Here is a 20,836-nt window from a genome sequence, read left to right on the forward strand (position 1 = left end):
CGCCTTCTTTGTCGACCTTTAAATCTCCCACTTTCCGACCTACCTCTCAACGGTGCCTGTGGTCACCTCCCCTTTTCCCTTGCTTGGTGTCCAACATCGCCACTATATAGTGCTGTGAGACGTTATCCTGTGTGAAGGGTACTATATAAATAATAATAATCCTTGCATTTGATACAGTGCCTTATCATGGCATTGGGATGTCTCAAAGCGCTTCAAAAAATATATTGTAAATTGGAGTTACTGTGTATTGAATTTGTGGTGAATATAAATCTAAATGCAAGTTGTTGTTGTCAGCATGAAGGAATGGAAAATGCCAATGAAAGACTCAGGATCAGCAAACTATACTTAGTTTTATGGCATTTTTGGCCTCTTTATGAATTTAGAAAATATAGTGGAGCAGTTATTAATAATTTTGAGATATTTTATTCTATTTCACATAAGCTAGGAGCTTATGAGTTGGGTGTGGTGAACTTCATTGATCTGAATGATAACTGTATTAGTCTGTTATCTCTTGTATATTTCCGTGTTATTTTAACAAATGTCTAACCTTCCTGAGTGCAAGTCAAATCCTATCATTACAAAAATGTTAACTCATGACTTTTACACAATAGAAATGTACAGAAATAGAGATGCTTAGACTTAGTGAGGCTTGCAATCGATTTAATACCTCCCCATTGATTCATGTTGTTTTTGAGTTTCTTTGCTTAAAATAAAGAAAATAAAGTTTGAGTTTATTTTATGTTTAGTTATTGGTCATCGAGTATCAGTTTGGCTCAGTACCTAGCACTCTTGTCGCTGAGTCAAAAGTTTATGGGTCCTACCCCCAAGGTGGGATTTACACTTATAATGCTGTCCTCGTCACTTTTTTTTAACTGAAATGGTTACAAGGAGAACCACTGTACAAAATGAATACAACAGAACTACAAGAAGCTTTTAAAAAAAACAGAAAATAATGTGAAAAGAGAAGGTAGTTTCTCCCACTGTCCTGGCCAACAATCTTCCAGAATAATTGATCGCTCACCTCATGGCTGTTTGTAATTTGGCTGCTGTGTTTGCCAACACATACAAGTCACCACACTTCATGGAAAAGAACTCTGTGGTGCTTTGAGATGTTCCCACGAGATGGCACTTTATAAGAACATAAGAAATAGGAGCAGCAGTTAGCCATTCGGCCCCTCGAGCCACTCCGCCATTTAATCAGATCATGGCTGATCTTCGAACCTAATTCCATTTACCCACCCTATCCCCATATCCCTTAATCCTTTTAGTTTTTAAACATCTATGGATCTCAGTCTTGAATATGTTCAAGGACTGACTAAGCATCCACAGCCTTTGGGATAGAGAATTCCATAAATTCACTGGCCTCTGATTGAAGAAATGTTTCCTCACTGCAGTTCTAAAAGGCAGACCTTTAATCCTGAGACTATGACCTCCAATTTTATATTCTCCAACCAGGGCTTATATACATATTATATATTATCAAGATCTCTTTGCTAATCTTTTTTTCGACGCAACTCTCATTGGACCATAAGAAACTTTCAGTGAGTAATTTACCAAAAGCCCAAAGTTCTTTAACACGTCTGTAAAGAACAGGAAAAGAAGATAATTGCATTACACTTTGTATTGCTGTTGAATTACCAAAATAATATCAGACTGTTCTGCTACATTATTCTCATTCAGCGCTTCCTGTTATCGGCCCCCAACATATGTTCCAAAATAGATCGTAAAATGGAGGAAATGGCAATGGATGTTCAAACAGATTGTTCAAAACGTCGGCCATTTTACGGTGTTTGGGATTATCTGACACCATTGCACCTGCAGCTCCGCTTTCTTGTAAGCAAATAAAAGAGAAACATTGGACGAAAATAACATGTATTTTCAACTGTATGGAGACCAGAGTGCTCGAGGCGAAGGAGTGAGTGGAAAGAGGAAGTGGCAGCAAATGGATTAATGCGTTCACTGTTGGGAGTAAAGATTGAGCAGCGACACGACTGCGTCCGACACCTTCACAACTGAACAAAACAGCTGCAGAATCACCTCAAAAAAGGGTCTCGGAGGGGGGGGGGGGAGAGGGGAGAGCAACCGAGCCGGGGGGGGGGGGAGAGCAACCGAGCCGGGGGGGGGGGGGGGGGGGGAGAGCAACCGAGCCGGGGGGGGGGGGGAGAGGGGAGAGCAACCGAACCGGGGGGGGGGGGGGAGAGGGGAGAGCAACCGAGCCGGGGGGGGGGGGGGGGGGGGGGGGGGGGGATCCATAGGAAGGACTTCAGGTGCGATCTGCAGATAGGGAGGGAGGGGGTCAGACGGGGGGGACATTAATAATAATACGGGTGTTTGACACAGAGTCTCATTGCGTCGTCTCGAAGCGCTTCCCGGGACACACCGTACAGTGTAGTGACTGTGTGTTTGTGGGTGATGGGAAAAATATAAATAAAATTTGGGGCGGGTGGGGGCTGTGGGGGGTGGGGGGGGGGTGGGGGGGTTGGGGCTGTTGGGGGACTGTTGGGGGAGCTGTGGGGGGGTGGGGCTGTTGGGGGGTGGGGGGCTGTTGGGGGCTGTGGGGGGTTGGGGCTGTTGGGGGGTGGGGGGCTGTGGGGGTTGGGGCTGTTGGGGGGCTGTGGGTGGGTGGGGGGGTTGGGGCTGTTGGGGGGTGGGGGGCTGTGGGGGTTGGGGCTGTGGGGGGCTGTGGGGGGGTGGGGGGGGGTGGGGGGGTTGGGGCTGTTGGGGGACTGTTGGGGGAGCTGTGGGGGGGTGGGGGCTGTGGGGTTGGGGCTGTTGGGGGGCTGTGGTGGGGTGGGGGGCTGTGGGTGGGTGGGGGGGGTTGGGGGCTGTGGTGGGGTGGGGGGCTGTGGGTTGGGGGGCTGTTGGGGGGCTGTGGGGGGGTGGGGGGCTGTGGTGGGGCTGTGGTGGGGTGGGGGGCTGTGGGGGGGCTGTGGGGGGGAGGAATCACTACCCACCCCCCGGGGGTCAGGCCCCCCCTTTTGGGTCCAATCCCAGCCCTCCAGGCTCCGCTCTCACCCTAACTTGGTTGGACCGTCAGCCAGTCGGCGTTTCCCGCCCGCCCACCGCGCGGCTCCCATTGGCGGCGGCCGCCGGGGGGGCGCGCACGTCACAATGCCCTGGCCCGCAGGCCGGGGCGCCCATTGGCTGTGGCGGGGCCCTGACGTCAGGAGGGCGACAGCACGTTAGGTTGCGAGTCTGCGGGAGGGGGCGCCGGTCTCTCTCTCTCTCACTGTCGCCGCCGCCGAGGCCCCAACGCGCAAAATGGCGCTCACTCAGGGCGGGACGAGGAAGAAAGTTTGTTATTATTATGATGGTAAGAAGGAGCGGAGATGTGGGGGGAGAGGGGAGGGGGGTGGGTGGGGGCAGACAGTGGGGGCTGCCCTATCGGGGCCCCGCTCCCCCCACCCCCCCCCGGGGCCTGTGGACGTGAAGGTGGTGACTCCCCTCATGGCTGCATCTCCTCCTGACCCGGCGACAGCCCCTCCCCCCCCCCCCCCCGGGGCCTCTCTCTCCCCCCCCCCCCCCCCCCCCCCCGGGCCTCTCTCCCCCTCTCTGTATAAACACTGTATTGGCCCCTCCCCAGTTTTAGCTATTTTGTGGGGTTGTGTATCTGTACATCAAATGCAAATATTATTATTATTGTGTGTGTGTCGCTGTGTGTGTGTGTCGCTGTGTGTGTGTGTGTCGCTGTGTGTGTGTGTTCGCTGTGTGTGTGTGTTGCTGTGTGTGTGTGTTCGCTGTGTGTGTGTCTCGCTGTGTGTGTGTGTGTCGCTGTGTGTGTGTGTCGCTGTGTGTGTGTGTGTCGCTGTGTGTGTGTGTGTCGCTGTGTGTGTGTGTGTCGCTGTGTGTGTGTGTCGCTGTGTGTGTGTGTTCGCTGTGTGTGTGTGTTGCTGTGTGTGTGTGTTGCTGTGTGTGTGTGTGTGTGTCGCTGTGTGTGTGTGTCGCTGTGTGTGTGTGTGTCGCTGTGTGTGTGTGTCGCTGTGTGTGTGTGTCGCTGTGTGTGTGTGTGTCGCTGTGTGTGTGTGTGTCGCTGTGTGTGTGTGTTCGCTGTGTGTGTGTGTTCGCTGTGTGTGTGTGTGTTCGCTGTGTGTGTGTTCGCTGTGTGTGTGTGTTGCTGTGTGTGTGTGTTCGCTGTGTGTGTGTGTTCGCTGTGTATGTGTTCGCTGTGTGTGTGTTTGCTGTGTGTGTGTTCGCTGTGTGTGTGTGTTGCTGTGCGTGCGCGTCGCTGTGTGCGTCGCTGTGCGTGCGCGTCGCTGTGTGCGTCGCTGTGCTCGCGCGTCGCTGTGTGCTCGCGCGTCGCTGTGAGCGTGCACGTCGCTGTGAGCGTGCACGTCGCTGTGAGCGTGCACGTCGCTGTGAGCGTGCATGTCGCTGTGAGCATGCACGTCGCTGTGTGCGCGTGCGTCGCTGTGTGCGAGTGCGTCGCTGGGCGTGCACGTCGCTGTGTGCGCGTGCACGTCGCTGTGCGTGCACGTCGCTGTGTGCGAGTCCGTCGCTTTGCGTGCGCGTCGCTGTGTGCGGCGCTGTGCGTGTGTCTGTGGAAATTAACTTAAGTGATTGTATTTTTCTAAATGTAGCTTTTGAGTGAATGAATGGCAACAGGATATGTTTTCCATTTTAAATAAATGTTATTGGTTGGAGTTGGGTTCTGCTGCAGACGAGGAAACCTCTTGCCCGATCTCAGTGTTCTTAGTTGTTGTTGTGATGACATTAAAGTTGGGATTATATCCTTGAGCCTGGGATAGTACATACAACGGGACAGGGATTTCAACTCCTGATTGTTCTCATGAAGTGATTCCCACCCTCCCTTTGCTGGTAAAAGGTTTGCCAACCAGTAAATATCCCACTCCCTTACCCTGTCAAGGCTTGTATGTTCATATAAAAAAAAAGTTGTTGCATCAGAGATCTAATTCTTGTATGTCTTGACTGGATTTGTAAGGATTTAACTTCATTCTTGCATTTGGTACTAATTCTTTGAAGCGCTTCCAATTCATAACTTCACTTCAGGTATATCCAAACATTTTTGGGGGGTGTTATCCTTCATGTACATGTATGTGAGTAAAACAGTTTGGTCAGTCACTGCAGCATGAAGACATGTCTTGATCTTACTTAAAGCCTGATATTATTGCAGGTGATGTTGGCAATTACTACTATGGACAGGGCCACCCAATGAAACCGCACAGGATTCGGATGACCCATAATCTGCTGCTGAACTATGGCTTGTACAGAAAAATGGAAATTTATGTAAGTACTTTCTGAGGTTGAGGCTAATTTTTCTTTTGTTCGATTCCAGCCTTTTACTCGTTCAAGATTAAAATCTACACAGCTTTAGCGTATGACAATTTTCATCTTTCATATTTCCCACAATGACAATTCTTGTCCTGCCCAGAAAGCATAAAGTTTAACTGAATCGTAGATTTGTCTCTTATTCTTCCAAAGCGTCCCCACAAAGCTTCAGCTGAAGAAATGACAAAGTACCACAGTGACGATTACATCAAGTTCCTGCGGTCCATCCGTCCAGACAACATGTCTGAATACAGCAAGCAGATGCAAAGATGTGAGTCTTTGGGATCTTTGCAAGGAGGGGGTGCAGCACAGAATGTTACCAGGCCAAAAAGGGTTAAGTTACGAGGAAAGGCTGCGTAAACTTGGGATTGCATTCCCTCGAGTTTAGAAGATTGAGGGGTGGTTTTTAGGATGATAAAGGGAATTGATAGAGTAGATGCACAAAAGTTATTTCCTATGTTGGGGAATGCAAAACAAGGGGCACATTAAAATTAGAACCAGACCATTTAAGAGTGAAATTAGGAAGTATTTTTTCACTCAAAGGGTGGTAGAAATCTGGAACTCTCTCTCTCTCAAAAGGTCGTGGATGCTGGATCCATCCACACCTTCAAGAAAGAGATTGACAGATGTTCGGTAGGTCGGGGTATTTAAGGGATACGGGGAGAAAGCAGGAAATTGGATTTGAATTTCTAGTAAAGATATAGATCAACCATGATCTAATTAAATGGCGGAACAGGCTCGACGGACTGAATGGCCTACTCCGATTCCTATGTTCCTAAAGAGGTTCATCAGCAGCACACTTGCCAGTAAGGCGTGGGGTGGGTGGAGGGCAGCGCTGATCCCGATGAGGAATAAGAATCTATACTTGTACCCCCATTCTTAACCCAGTTATTAACGCTACTTAAGGTGTTAACTTAGTATAACTATTTACCACGGCAGCTATCAGTTATTTACCAACTAGCTTATCAGAGGATCTTGAGGCCAGGCTAGAGGTAGTTCCCTTTGAATCACTGCTTGGAAATTTATGGCTGTTTTGATTTATTTCGTTTTGATTATGAATCGTGCTCTGTCGTGGCTGTTCGTCACCGAGCATCTTAAAACCCAGGCTCTCTGCTTTGCAGTTAATGTAGGTGAGGACTGCCCTGTATTCGATGGGCTGTTTGAATTTTGCCAGTTGTCAACTGGAGGCTCAGTTGGTAAGTAAGATTGTTTTTCCAATTTTTTTTGAATACATGTGTGGTTTGGCTAAACGCTGCAGAGTATTGCAAAGCAAAATGTAATAAGGAATTTAATCCGCTGTGTTGCAGGTATATTTTAAATATAATCCCATGTAAGAATATTTTGGTGCATTCCTTCAGTTTTTGTCCTTAAATACAGTGTGATTATGTTGTAAAGAAGGGAAAAACCGAACAGATTGGTTGGATGTCTGTTTTTTTCTTTTGTTATAAAATTCCTGGCTTTATGTGGTATCTTTATTTTCTTAGTCTTTCCCTTCTGCCAACCTGGGACAAATGGTATCTCTAATCATAAAATCTTAAGTTTTGAGTCATTTTTCTTTGCTATGTTTCTACAGCTGGAGCTGTGAAGTTGAACAAACAGCAAACTGATATTGTCATCAACTGGACTGGTGGGCTTCATCATGCAAAGAAATCAGAGGCATCTGGTTTTTGTTATGTGAATGACATTGTCTTAGCTATTCTCGAGCTACTTAAGTAAGTATTAATACCCTATAAAATACATCTGATACTAAGACTGCAGTAAGTTATTGAGACCCCAGTATTTCGTGCTTCAAACTGGCATAAAGAAGCATTTGGTTTTCATGCCCTCCTGTGGCAAATAGAACCATAGAGATATACGGCCCAGAAGAGGACCATTCGGCCCATCGAGTTTGTAGGCTCCCTTGAGCAATGCTGTTGTTCCCATTTACCTGCCCTGTTTTATTCTACATAAGCCCTTGGATGCCTTGGCCATTGTTGTATAATATTTGCATGTGATGTAATGTCTTACGTCATCACGATATCTTGGAGATTCAAGATTTCACTTTGTGTATTTGTGCACTTAAAGCTGCTGCAGGACAAGGAAACCTGTCTGACATTGGCCGTCCGATCACGTCTGACCCACTAATCCCTACATATTATGGATGAGTTGATAACTTAGCAGTTACGTTAAGTTAAATGTGATTGTAGGGGGAAAGTCGAGCCTTTCTATATTGGGGGGGAAAAAGCCTATCTAATTTTTAGAGTTCTTATTGTGCCACAGCTTGGCTTATCAAGTGTGAATTCCTAACGTTTTTAGGTATCACCAACGAGTGTTGTATATTGATATTGATATCCATCACGGCGATGGGGTTGAAGAGGCCTTTTACACCACAGATCGAGTGATGACAGTTTCGTTCCATAAGTACGGTGAATATTTCCCTGGCACAGGAGATCTGCGGGTGAGAATCAAACCTACTATTTGTAACATTGTACATACAGACTATTCTGCTTTGCGGTTATTGAAGTGTTGTCATGACGGGTGGCTTTGTGGCTATGCTTCCTAATGAGGGGCAACATGTGAATGTTTGCAAACTCCAAGGTTTCTTTTTTCTATTGGCAGATAAAACTGATTTACTGCAACTTTAAAAAAAAGCAGTAAATTAGAAACATAGAGATACAGTTGAATAGCTGATTGTTCAACCAGTTCTTAAGAGCCTATATGCTCCAAAACTGCACAACAGAAAGTTTTATTGTTCGCTACTTATTCACAGCAAAACTTTCTTTTAGACTGTAGAGATCGAAGGGGTATAATAACTTATGTTTCACGTTTGAGTAAAGTTATTCTATTAGGTCTCACTCAATTTATACTGGAAAGTGTTTATGGCTTTCGGCTATTCTGAATAATACTGAATTGGTTAAACTTAGCTAAACTATAAATGCTTTGAAAAGTAGATTATTTGTTTTAACATGATTGAACGCTATACATATCCAGTTATTGGCAGGTAGTGTATTGTGTAGGCAGCAGTCACTATGCAGGTTGCACACGTGCCTTTTGAAACCTGTTTTCATAATGATTTTATGCACATTGTGAGGAAATGCATATTAGTTACGAGCATCATTTGTGTGAATCTTATTTGAGGTTTTTCACTGGTATACAGGATATAGGTGCCGGTAAAGGCAAGTACTATGCTGTAAACTTCCCTCTGAGAGATGGAATTGATGATGAATCCTATGAATCCATATTCAAACCTGTAAGTATCCCCTTCCTTTTTATAACCTGATATTCTGTGAGACGTACTGAGTCTCTGGTGTACAAAAAAATTAACACTGTCTTTGAAATATTCAGAATTTCTCCTTTTCTCCCCTTTTCCACCTGACAAGTCTGTACATTTGATTTTGATTGGAAATGTGCCGTGATGAGCACAAGTAATATGAAATCACTTTGTTTTCCCCTGGACAGGTCATGGTTAAAGTAATGGAGATGTACCAGCCCAGTGCAATCGCTCTCCAATGTGGTGCTGATTCTCTATCTGGAGACCGGCTGGGCTGTTTTAATCTTACCATTAAAGGTATGGTGTTCCAGTCCTGATGTGCATAAACTATGCAGTGGAAAGAAAGCATGTTATCCTTGTATATTGCGACATTTACAGTTAACAGTCTTGCTCCCCCCTACCTCTCCGACCTCCTAAACCCCTACCACCCTGTTTCCTCCCTCTGCTCAGTGGGATTGGCCTGCTTCACGTCCCCTGCCTCTCTCGCCCCACTATCGGTGGGTGGGCCTTCCGCCACTCTGTGCCCACCCTCTGGAACTCCATCCCGCAGTCCCTCCATCTCACCATCTTCAAGACCCACCTCAAGACCCTCTGATCTGTGATTTGGGGGCCATTGAGAGATGCTGCTAGAGAGCCCTGATGTGATTTGTTTTTCTAAACAGGACATGCCAAGTGTGTTGAATTTGTGAAGAGCTTTAACTTACCTCTGCTAATGCTGGGAGGTGGAGGCTACACAATCCGCAATGTGGCTCGATGCTGGACATTTGAGACATCTGTAGCTTTGGGCGCTGAGATCCCAAATGGTGAGATCATTTTCCATTAATAGTTTTTTGTTGAGGAAGATAGCATGTGGCAGCGATCTGTGTTTTACTACCAGCCCGAGCTGGTATTTACACCTAGGCTGCTTCAGGTTATGAGGAATTCACTCTTAATTCAAGTGTTGAAGTAGAAGGGGGATGGGAGGAATCTTTACCAGGTGAGACCAGCGAAGAGAAAGATTTAAAACTTAAAATTCCCTGGAGACATCCTGTGTGTAGCCTACCAATTTGGCAATGGATGACTGTTTACCATTAGTCAGTTTTCTGTAATATAACAAGTGTAATGTGTCTTGTGACTGCACTCGGCTAAACTGACTGCCTTGCACCAGCTAAACCGATTGCGTGGATTCAGAGAATTCAAAAATATAGCTATTCTCCTTAGAAATGCAAGTAGTGGTTTCAGCCCACCTTGATAAGGTTTTATATCTAAAGATTTTCATTGGAAAAATTTACATTGGATGTTGTTATTGTATGTTGAGAAGATGTCAATGCATGGTTTGTATTTCAGAGCTGCCATACAATGATTACTTTGAATACTTTGGACCAGATTTTAAGCTGCACATCAGTCCTTCTAATATGACAAACCAGAACACGATTGAGTACCTGGAAAAGATTAAGTATGTCCTTTCCTTCACTGACGTTAGTAACATGGTATTGGTTACTAGGATATACATTCGTTAGTTTTCCCACCCCCACCACCAAAATCCAATCTGGTCAATGCTGATCATCTCAGATCAAATAAGTTATAACTACAGAGTTGTAACTATTTTTAACTAGTGATATGATGGTGGAGTTTGCAAAACTACTCTTTGGTTTAAACTGTTGCACATTGATCTAAAGTGAATGAAATCAGTATTTCAGATGGCAAAATAAAATGTTGGTTAATCAAGGGTAATGGAAATTAGGAGTTTGCCATCCCAGTCATGCCTAATCAACATAAATACAACCATCGTGTTGGTATCTGTAAAATGAAAGATCATTGTAGGATCTTTATCACCCAATTTTAACATCATGTTTCAGGGCCACCACTCATTTCCGGCTGCTGGATATGAAAGATAAGTTTGAGCTTGTTATCAGTGTGCTTGCAGAAGGTCGTGAAGTAGCCCACAACTAAAATCCCTTATTTTGTTATTATATTCCAACTGAGATTGGCTGCTCAAGAATTTGTCCAATGTCAACTCTGCAGGTGACTGGCTATCGAGAAGCTGATCCTATTTGTGGAGTCGTGTACTATAAGCCTATCGCACTTTGCCTATCGCTTATTTAGTGACCCACTGCCAGGCAGATTTCACTGTCTAACTCATTCACGTTTTCTTGAAATGTACATAAGTAATGTCTTGTAAAAGTGTTTAGATGTTGATTCTGGTGTTGTCAAGTGCTCTGGGACACTACCCTGTGTGAGAGGCGCTATATAAATGCAAGTTGTTGTTATGGCAGTGATAATGCATTAATGTTCCAACAATGCTGCTGCAAAATGTATGTGCTGCTTTAGTCATTCTTTGACTTCGTAATTATTTTACACTTAACAAAAGTGGGCAACTTAAAATGAGTCATTCGCTCGTACGTATAAAGCGATTAAACTGCACTGGATCTTTGAAACATTGGTTCTCAGCCTTAATTTTCACCGTGTGATACGATGATTTGCATTGTTGTCCAATACGGCCTTCAGTACGTTCACAGTAGATCACCAGCTGTACATTTGTACATTTACAGGCAGCGTTTGTTTGAGAACTTGCGGATGTTGCCCCACGCGCCTGGTGTTCAGATGCAGCCAATCCCAGAGGACGCAGTTCCAGAAGACAGCGGAGATGAGGATGAAGACGATGCAGACAAGCGCATTTCCAGTAGGTTCACGTTTCCGGCTTCTCCTGTGCACAAGATTGTTGAATTTAGATTTCGTTTTCACAATACGAAAATAGTCACTCCATGTGGCATTAAATCCTGTGAAGTGCTTTGAGAGTCCTCCTGATGCCCCACCAAATACAATTACAATGGGTTGAAGAATGTAGTAACAATTCTTTTAAGCAAAATATTTGAATTATTATTAATAATAAACCTTATATTTGATATAGTGCCTTTCAGGTCAGAATGATGTCTCAAAAAGCGCTTCATAGAATATCCTGTAAAGTGGAGTGATTGTACCTTGTGACTACTAGTCCATCATTTCAATAACTCTTAACACTAGTTAATTGGGAAGTTTGACAATCTTGAGTCCTTTTAATCCCTGTAACTCTAGATTCTTATTACGAACCGTATCCTTAATGAGTAACTGAACACATTGCATTGTTGCCAGACTCACTTCCTCCTAGATGTTGTTTATAATCGCTTGAAGATTCTGTAGGTTTTTTTTAAAAAAGTATCAATTTACAATTTGCATCTTCCCCCCCCCCAGTTCGTGCGTCAGATAAGAGAATAGCGTGTGATGAAGAGTTCTCAGACTCTGAAGACGAAGGGGAAGGAAGTCGCCGGAACGCTGCGAATTACAAGAAACCAAAGCGCTCGAAGGTGGAGGAGGAGAAGGAAGAAGAGAAAACAGCAGGTTGGTAATTATACCTCAGCTGTGTCACCATACCCTCTTGAGTAATATTTGTGTTGGTAACGATACTGTATTGTCAATCAGCATCACAAGTCTCTGTGAGACTTCCATTCATCCACCTAATTTAAAACATGATGATGAGTGGGTGTGAGGTGGTGCTGAACTATTATAAACACAAGATGCCAATGCTGGCTACCACTTTAACTGGACTTTCTCCGTATAGCCATTAATAAGACAGATTAGCAAGGAAGGCTAGAGGAGAGTGAGCCTATGGGAGCAGTTCATGTGAATCTGTACTGGCAGTAAAATTTAGTTATTTAGTGCCTTTCGCTGTTCTGTCACAAGGCCTTGCCCCCTCGCTCCCCCCTTTCAAAGCCCACCTCGATAGGGAAGATTCACCATATATATTGTAACCACCTTAGACATTTATCAAAGACAGTTTGCATCAAACAGTGGCTATCAGTTCCTTTTTAAATTTCCAGATGGTAAAGAGGAAGAAAAGGCCAAAGATGGAGTTCCAGAAAAACTAGAGACTAAAGGGTATGTGTGTATGTGTTTGTTTCCTGTCTTAAGTTTAAACTTCAATACTTTTATTAAAAAAAAGTTTATTCCATCTTACATTCCCATCTGTTTCACCCTCCACAGAATAAAAGTAGAAGAGACGAAACCAAGCAATGCATAAATCAAGATGGGAATTGTATTGACTCAACTCTGTCCCCTCACGGCATGGTTACTGTAGTGGAGCGTTGTTAGATGACCCTAGAAATGCTTATTTTTTTACAACAATACAATGGACCATGTAAGTTATTTGTAAACAATTTTGACCTTAACAGTTTCAACTGTGATCCCCAGAAGTTAAATTGTTAAAAGTGAAGTTGATTAAGGAGTTGTTAAAAATGTTTCTGTATTTTCCAGTATAAACAAATGGCATTTTCCACTCTAGCCAAAAACAAATCATTTTGCTAAGCACATAAACTCTTTAATCAGCTCCTCTAAACTGTCCCTAATGGGTCCCCCTATGGCCTAGTGTAGTACTAAAGCCGTACAGACCAGGTGGGTGCGGGCCCAATCTGTGGTCTGTGCTGAGTTAGCTGATCTCAGCCAGGGCAGCAGCAGTAGATGCTACAATTGGCATTCGTACGCCTGGGCTAGGGAAGGTATATCAGCCAGGGTTCCTGCTCCTCATCGCTAGCCAGTGACCTCTGCTGGCAAATACATGTGTACGTGCACATGAAGAGGATGTGGTGGGTTTGAGCTCTGATACTAAAGAGCCTGCCAACACTTGTTTGCTTGTAAAGAATGGTCACAAGAGGCTAGGTAACGGAGGGTTGCGTTTGCTGATGGAACCTTATTCCAGTTCATGTAAGCACCTTTAGAAGAGAAGGGCAGAAAATTACTTGTAGAAAATTTAAAAACTTTTCTTTCATTTTTACAATCCACTTAATGAATCGTTTGTACTTCTGTGAAAATACTGAATCCTGTAACTCTCCCACTTTGGAAGTAGTAATCAGATGTGTGAAATGAATATACTATTAACTTTTTTTTATATATGATGAACTGGGTCAAATCAGTTGATCTGTATCCTTAAAGAGGCTCCTTTAGGATATGTTTTCCAATTTTAAACTTTATAGTAAAACTCGTACATTACCCAAGTGAAATGTGGTTCGGATGTGTTTCTTTACATCTTCCTGTGCATGAAATGCATTAACTTTTGCTTTTGTGGTTGGGGTGCTGTAATGGGCCTCGGTGGTGTATGTTTCCAGAGTCGCAGTGCAGTGATTAGAGCAATCGCCTCGCAAGTAAGAGGACCTGGGTTCGATTCCCGGGCAAGGTGAAATCTTCTTTATGCCACATACAACCCTCTGTTTACCTAGCAATAAGTAAGAACTGGGTTGTTAATTGATTGGCGATCTCTCTCTGGGGATAATAATCCCATCAAAGAATGTTTAAAAAAATTTGTTCACTCAATCCACGGCTGTTTGTGGGACGCTACTGTGTGCAATTGGCTCCTGCATTTCACCCACAAAACAGTCAATTCACTTTCAAGTGTACTCTGTGAAGCGCTTTATTGAGAAGTCTCACTAATGTGATGAGGCACTATATCAAATGCAAGGATTTTTTGGAGGGTGGAATCTAGCCACGTTCCTGATCTCAACCCGGTGATGCCCTGCTCCAGATTGCCCGTGAAGATTATGTGACGATGAAAAACTAATGATCTGCCAGCCTTCACGATCAAGGATTGAGAATATGGCATTTGGGGTGAGTTATGGGGGAGGGGATGGTGGTGGTGTGGGTAGAAAAAGGCAGTGGGATATCCATGAAATACTTGACAGTCTAAGCATTACCATGTTTTCAGCCATCACTTTGGTAGCCGTTTTGAATTTGGCCCTATAAATAGTCTTCGATTCACCAGACTTATAAGTACTTGGTGTTAAAAACCACACTTCTGTGGAATCTGTCCCCTAATATCTACATTCCTGACTTGGCAAGTGTATTTTGGAAACTCAAAGCTCCATCATCTGCAGTTAGTTTCCTGTATGTGATCATCTGTGCCTTTGGGTGACGAGCCAGACCACACATACTGTCCATCTGTCTGTTCATAATGAATAACTTAAGTAAAGTACAGAAGACGGCAGGGATTAACAAATAGAAAACAAAGTCTTGTCTTGAGTTTCTTTCTCGTTACAATTTTTCAATCCATTAAAATGTAATTGAAGATTTTCAATTACTTTTGATCTTCAAGTCCCAAATTGAGCAATAAAATAATTCCTGATAACCAACCTGCTGTAATAACGTTTATGTAAATCAGTAAAAGAATTGGGAATCAATATTGCAGGTAGATAACAATATTGCTTTAATGCTCAGTTAAAGTTGGGAGATAATTTGACACCTAGAATATCACTTTGGCCACTATTTAAAACACGGAACTAAATGGACAAAGGAGAACTTTGAAGATAGCTGCAACTTCCGTTTGTGAACATTTGATGGGGCTGGAAGATCAGTTTGAGTTCATATCCTGCCAAAATGCCCATTGTTGTTGATCGGTACAGGCAGGATAGTTCTGCACAACTTTAAACCCACAGAATAAGATTAAGATGCTGTTAATACACAGTATCAGGGATTCTGTACATCGACAAGTGTTGAATGAATGTATTACGATCCGACAGTGTAGCTGAACTTACACACAAAGCAGCCACCTGGGTTGGAGTCCCTGTAAGGTCAGAAAGACTAAATGTCAGTTTGTTCTGTGATCTGAAAAGCCAATGAACGACAAACTTTGCTAAGAATCAGTTAACTCAAAGGGCATAATTTCTATTGTACGGTTCCATAGCAAGAGCATCGCTTACAATCTACACTGGGGGGCGCAATCTCCCACACTCTACACATTACTGCCAGATTGCTCTATTAGTCAAAGCTATTAATGGATCAACAATTCTACAACTCAAATTTGTTTTAGCTTCATTTTATAGCTCCCCATGCAGTGTGTGAATATCTGCCAGACCTCCCTCCCTCTCCCCCCCCCACCACCGCTCCCAGTTATCATTCACAGGCAACAGAAGGGGAAATTGCACCATTACACACACGACAACAGTCCACAGGTGAAATTTATTTCCCTTTTTAAATGTTACAATAAAGTCATAACCACCTTAAAAGTTAGCAATAAAAAAATTGCAAATCAATTTGGCCAAATTTTATTTACAAGACAAAAAAAGCAAAAAATAGTATCACATAACTGCTTGCACTCCCCCTTTTAAAAAAAATCAATGGGAACACAGAAATTCATCTCATAGTGTTGTAGTCAGACTGTAAAACTACAAAATAAATCTAGAAGCTTCAATCAAAACTGCTGTTTTTCCTAAAAAGCACAAGATGTTTCAAATTGGGAAACGAAGCAGGGATGCTAATAATGGTCCTGATGTAAAATCCCCTCCCAACCCCACCTCTCCCTTTTAAGCGTGTCAGTCAAACCAATGTCCAGTTAAAATGTCAGAAGTTCTTGGATCAAGTGACTAAATGCAAAGAACTTAATGCCACGTGTACACAGTTGAAGAACTCAGCACTTTGCCAGATCGATTAGAAACAGTCACCTCATTTCTCTCTCTCAATGCCACAATGCTTCAGTTTCAATCCCAAAATTGGACAAGTGGGTCTTTATTGCACCCACCAGCAGGTCCCAGTAAAAACTAATAGAACTATTCAAAACTGGTGATGGTTGGGAGGGGGGAGGATCTTAATACTGAGACAATTTTGAAGGCTTGAGTTAGCTGAAGTAGGTGGGTCTATAGCATTGAGCAAGTGTGGGGTGGGCGGGGGAGGGTCGGTGCAGGTCCGTGGTTAGGGTTGACTGGTTGATGGGGCGATTGGTCTCGGTCTTACAATGAACACGTGGCAGAGAAAAGTTTGTAAACAGTCCGGTCGGTCGCTTTACTCTTCCTTTTGCTCGGACGGTGCGGATGTTGAGCTAGGCTCGCTTTCTGCTGGTTTTGTGGCTTCCTCGGTCGCCTCTGGTTTGGCTTCTTCCCCCGAGGTCTGCTCCTCCTTGGCTGCGGGGGTGGCTGTCTCTTCTTTAGCCGGAGTCTCTTCATTACTCGCTTTGGTTTCTTGTCCCTCAGAAGCAGCACTGGCTTCTGCCTGTTTCTCCTCCTTGACTTCCACAGCAGCGCTCTCTTCTTTAGCATCGCTGCTGGCTGCGGTAGACTCTTCAGCCGACTTGACTTCGCTCTTCTCTTCGGCGGCAGTATTCTCGGCTGCCTCTTTCTTGTTCTTTCTGAAGGAAAGCCGACCCTTCAGGTTATTAAAGTACTTCAGATTCAGGGTCTTTTTCTTCTTCTTCTTGGGGCTCTCCTTGGTGCCCTCGGGCTTGGCTCCCTCCCCGTCGGCAGCCGGGGCCGGCTCGATGGTGTCTTCCGAATTCGCAGCCGCTTCCTTCGCCCCCTCCGCGGCACTGCTCCCATTGGCCGGCACCGAGGCAGCCTCTCCGTCAGCCTTGCTCGGAGATACATCACCATTTGTCTTCACGTGGCCGTTCTCCTAAACAAGGAACAGATTTTTTTATAAAAAAGAGAAAGTTTACAATGGGCCAACTTTTTTATTATACAGTTTTAAAATCCGGCTGATTTTCCCTCGTACGCTTCCTCTCTACCATCCTCCCTCCTTCTCCCCCTCCTATCTCTTAGGTCTCTTAACCCCCCACCACACACACACACTCACTTTACAACTGATAACACTACAACAGCAATGACTCACTTGTTAAGGGGTTTTTCTTTCGTTCACCCAGGGGGGGGGGGGGGGCAAAAAAAAACTTAAATCTGGATTTCGAAAGCAAAACGATCACTTTCACATCTCCAGCAAATAAACACTGTGGGGATCCCCCAACCCCACCGTCTCCCCCACCCAGAGAGTTAGGGGAAAGCTTTGGGGAAAGTACTGAACCATCTGATGGTTTGGGCTCTCTCAGCAACACACAGGAGGGAGAGAGTGCTGTTTGGGGTTGAAACGCTTATAAAAAAAAAAGGAATTTCCTTAAGATGGGGAAATAAAACCGGGGGGGGGGGGTTGGGGGGTCAAAAATAAGAGAAAAGTGTGTGTGTGTGGATGGATGGGTGCAGACGACTCCCACCTGCGGGGATCACTCAACAGATGGCGCTCTCAGCTCTCTCTCTCACTCACTTGAGCAAAGAAATATTCAGGGCGAAAAAAATAAGCATTGGCTGTTTCTCCCCAGTGGGGGAGTGGGGGGGACACAGACCCGGGGAGGGTTTCATTTTACTCTCGACAAAGCAAAAGCTTTTTCTTTTTAAAAAAACTGTTTGAGGCGTTAAATGAAGAGGCTTTGGGTGGATTCCGCTGGGGGGGTGGGGGGGGGGGTTGTACATGAAGAGTTAGTAATGGGGGAAATCCCCAAAGGTTTGGATTTCACCTCTTTCTCTCTCTCTGCCTTTGTTCTCCTGAATGAATGGTGCAGGGTTTTAGCGCCACTGATACACAAGGAGTGGCCACGCTAACCAGCCTTTCTGTGCACACACACACACACATATATATATAAAATATACAACATCCCTGATCTTTTATTTTAAAATACAATTTTATGAAAAACTGCAAAAGCATCAACACAAGCTAGAATTTCTACACATATACATATATATATATATGTGTGTGTGTTATAAAACGTGGGGAAATGGTGTTTCTTTTGGCCACAAAGGAAAGAAGAAAGAAATTAAGGAAAGGGGGAAAAATGGGACTTGGGGAATGCACAAGTTGGCAATTTACGGTCTGAATCCTAATGCTGGTTAGAAGCTTTGCTGTAAAGCACTGCACAAAAGGGGAGGGGGCTTTACTACAGCAATTGTAATGGTTTGTGGTAAGTTACAAGTCGTTCTTTTCCCCCCAATGTTGAGTTATCTGGGAATTGGAGAATCTGGGATTTTGGGGCCAGGGGGAAAAAAATGTCTTTAGGCGCTTGAGGGTTTTAATTAAAAATGTTTTAAGATTTTTTTCGGTGGTGGGGTGGGGGGCAACACACACGGGCGGGTGTTTGGTACAGCTTTAGGAGAGATTAAACTGCAGAGAGAGAATGTGGATGTTGTGTTTCAAATTGCAATATGTACTGTTTAAAGGCGACAATGTTTGTTACCGCATTATCACTTTTCGAAAATATTTATAGTTTGGTATAGAGGGAAGACAGACACACATTGTATTAATTAACTGGGCGATGAGCATAGATAGATACATACACACACACACATTATTTTTAAATCTATATATTTTAAACACAGAATGCATAACAAAAGGTTTCGATTCCGGTCGGAAAAAAAACTTAAAACCTGTATTCTTTCTGGAATCGTTTTTTCCCCCCAATCAAACAAAAGTGATTTTTTTTTATATATATAAAAAAACGCAACCGCACGCAATTCAACACGACGACTAACAAAAGAACGGGGATGGAAACGTACCTGACCATTGGGTTTGGTGGGAGTTCCCACAGTAACGTCTTGCGACTTGGACTTAGCGAACGTGCTGCCCATAGCTGAACAATGGTGTCTCTCTCTCTCTCTCTCTGTCTGTCTCTCTCACACTCACTCACTCACTCTCTCACACACTGGGGCTCAGACAAAGAGAAACACTGGAGAGAGACACACAGGCGATCACAACCCTCGGGGAAGACCAGAGCCACAAAAACTCTCAGCAAATAACCCCGTGCGACACACACACACACACACCTCGCGCTTCCAGACTTCCAGATGTAAAAGATTATTTCTCTCTCTCTCTCTCTCTCTTCCCTTCCCTCAACTTTCCTCTTCCCTCAGCTCAGCAGTTCTGCAATCCACACACTGAGCCGCGATGGTAATGGACAGCGTATAATATGCTTTAGCGACGCCGCGAGTAGATAAAGCGTGGAGGAGGGTGTGTGTGTGTGTGGGGGGGGGGGGGGGGACAGGAAGGCTACAGCTCGAGTGGTGTGGAGCCAATAGGCTGCCTCTGGGGGTTGGATCAATACTCAAACAATAGGGGGAAGAGAAGAGAAAGAGGGGGGGAAGAGTGAGCTCCCCCCTCCCCAAACCCATTTCAATAGGGATCTGGTATGTGGGGGGGGGCTGGGAAAAATAGTCTAGACGCGTGATGGTTTAATAAAATTAGGATTTTTTTTGTTGATTAAACACACACACACACACACACACAGAGGCGGAGAGAGCAAACGGGAGGGGAGAGACGTGTACGTGTTTTTTTTTGAAATGTGAACTCCGCGAAAGATTTTTTGGGGGGAATTCGTTATATTGGGCAGGTTTTGGGGGTGTTTCTTGGGGGAATGTTCTCTTTCGGGAATCGGTCGGTATTCTGACTGTGTTTCACGGGGATGGATTCATCCATTCGGGGGCTGCCTTCCTGGTCTTGTGCAGTGAAAAAGTGCCCATTTTGCGATCTTGACATAGTTTGCGAATTCGAATCATCCGAATATTGCTCATTGAGAAAGGGGAGGTGGGGGGGAGATTACTGACCTCCCGTCTGTATCACTGCTGTGATATCATCTTTCTCTCACTGTAAATCGCTTTTTTTTAGGGTTACACATTTCGTTCTCGTGTCATTTTCACCAATAACTCATCGCCAAAAACCCCGTCGAGATATTGTTTGCGCAGAAGTGATGTCGCCGGGAATCCAGTGGATCCTTTCAACGTTTTCTCTCTTTCCTCCTAAAGTCGATGCTTATTTTTTGGGTTTCTCCTGCCCAGATCTTGTGGCTGTTAGTGAGTCTCCCTCTCTCCCCCCCCCCCCCCCGAATCCATCCCATCCACTCCGCAGCGAACAATAAAGCGCATTGTTCTTTGGGGACAGAGAGAGAGAAACACAGGAGAAGGAACAGCGACATGAAACAGTGCTTCACTTATTCAGATGGTTTTAAGTGGTTCTGATGTGTCCAATGTCGCTTGTGACAGAACATTCAAAGTACCCAAATTTCTAGGTTAACATCCAGTGAGTGAGAGGCTCTGTCTAGGGGGCAGTGTTTCTGTAGTAAATAAGGAACCTGTGTGTGTGCTGAACTCCACTGACTTGACAAGGTGGGGACTTTCATAGGGTTTTTAATGAATCAGGAATATCCAATGGATCAGAACAGGTTTTCTTGGCTGTTTAGTAGGAAGTGATGTGATGTGAGTTCTCCCTCCCCCCTTCCTCGCTTCCTTTGGTACAACAGGAGCAGAGCCGCTAGCTCGCCAGATAATAATAATAATAATTATAATAATAATCCTTGCCTTTGACATATACAACGCCTTATCACGTCGTTGAGGTTTCTCAAAAGTGCAACACAGAATATACTGTAAAGTGCATTGATGGTGTATTTTGTGGGTAAAACGCAGCAGCCAGTTACGCACAGCAGTGTCCGTCCCACAAACATTTAAAAACAATTAGAATAGGGGACGGAATTTCACTCTTAGTGGGTGACTCTGTGTT

The 20,836-nt window shown here is 44.5% G+C and overlaps 2 protein-coding genes across 2 annotated transcripts; one reads left to right on the plus strand and one right to left on the minus strand.

Moving 5' to 3' along the window:
• The first annotated feature begins 3,179 nt into the window (after positions 1–3,179).
• Positions 3,180–13,548, plus strand: hdac1 (histone deacetylase 1). The gene is made up of 14 exons (XM_042338744.1): positions 3,180–3,313; positions 5,132–5,244; positions 5,440–5,557; positions 6,408–6,482; positions 6,860–6,998; positions 7,582–7,723; positions 8,423–8,515; positions 8,725–8,833; positions 9,199–9,339; positions 9,863–9,971; positions 11,068–11,198; positions 11,747–11,893; positions 12,373–12,430; positions 12,536–13,548. The coding sequence occupies exons 1-14, from the start codon at positions 3,262–3,264 to the stop codon at positions 12,570–12,572; spliced, it is 1,464 nt and encodes a 487-aa protein (XP_042194678.1). The 5' UTR covers positions 3,180–3,261; the 3' UTR covers positions 12,573–13,548.
• A 1,929-nt stretch (positions 13,549–15,477) lies between these two features.
• Positions 15,478–19,292, minus strand: marcksl1b (MARCKS-like 1b). The gene is made up of 2 exons (XM_007904308.2): positions 18,844–19,292; positions 15,478–16,921 (listed from the first exon to the last, which is right to left on the minus strand). Exons 1-2 carry the CDS (start codon positions 18,913–18,915, stop codon positions 16,316–16,318), a joined length of 678 nt encoding a protein of 225 aa, XP_007902499.1. The 5' UTR covers positions 18,916–19,292; the 3' UTR covers positions 15,478–16,315.
• Between the last annotated feature and the right edge of the window lie 1,544 nt (positions 19,293–20,836).

This window comes from Callorhinchus milii, unplaced genomic scaffold, assembly GCF_018977255.1.
Source record: "Callorhinchus milii isolate IMCB2004 unplaced genomic scaffold, IMCB_Cmil_1.0 Scaffold10, whole genome shotgun sequence".
In the NCBI taxonomy this organism is placed as follows: Eukaryota; Metazoa; Chordata; class Chondrichthyes; order Chimaeriformes; family Callorhinchidae; genus Callorhinchus; species Callorhinchus milii.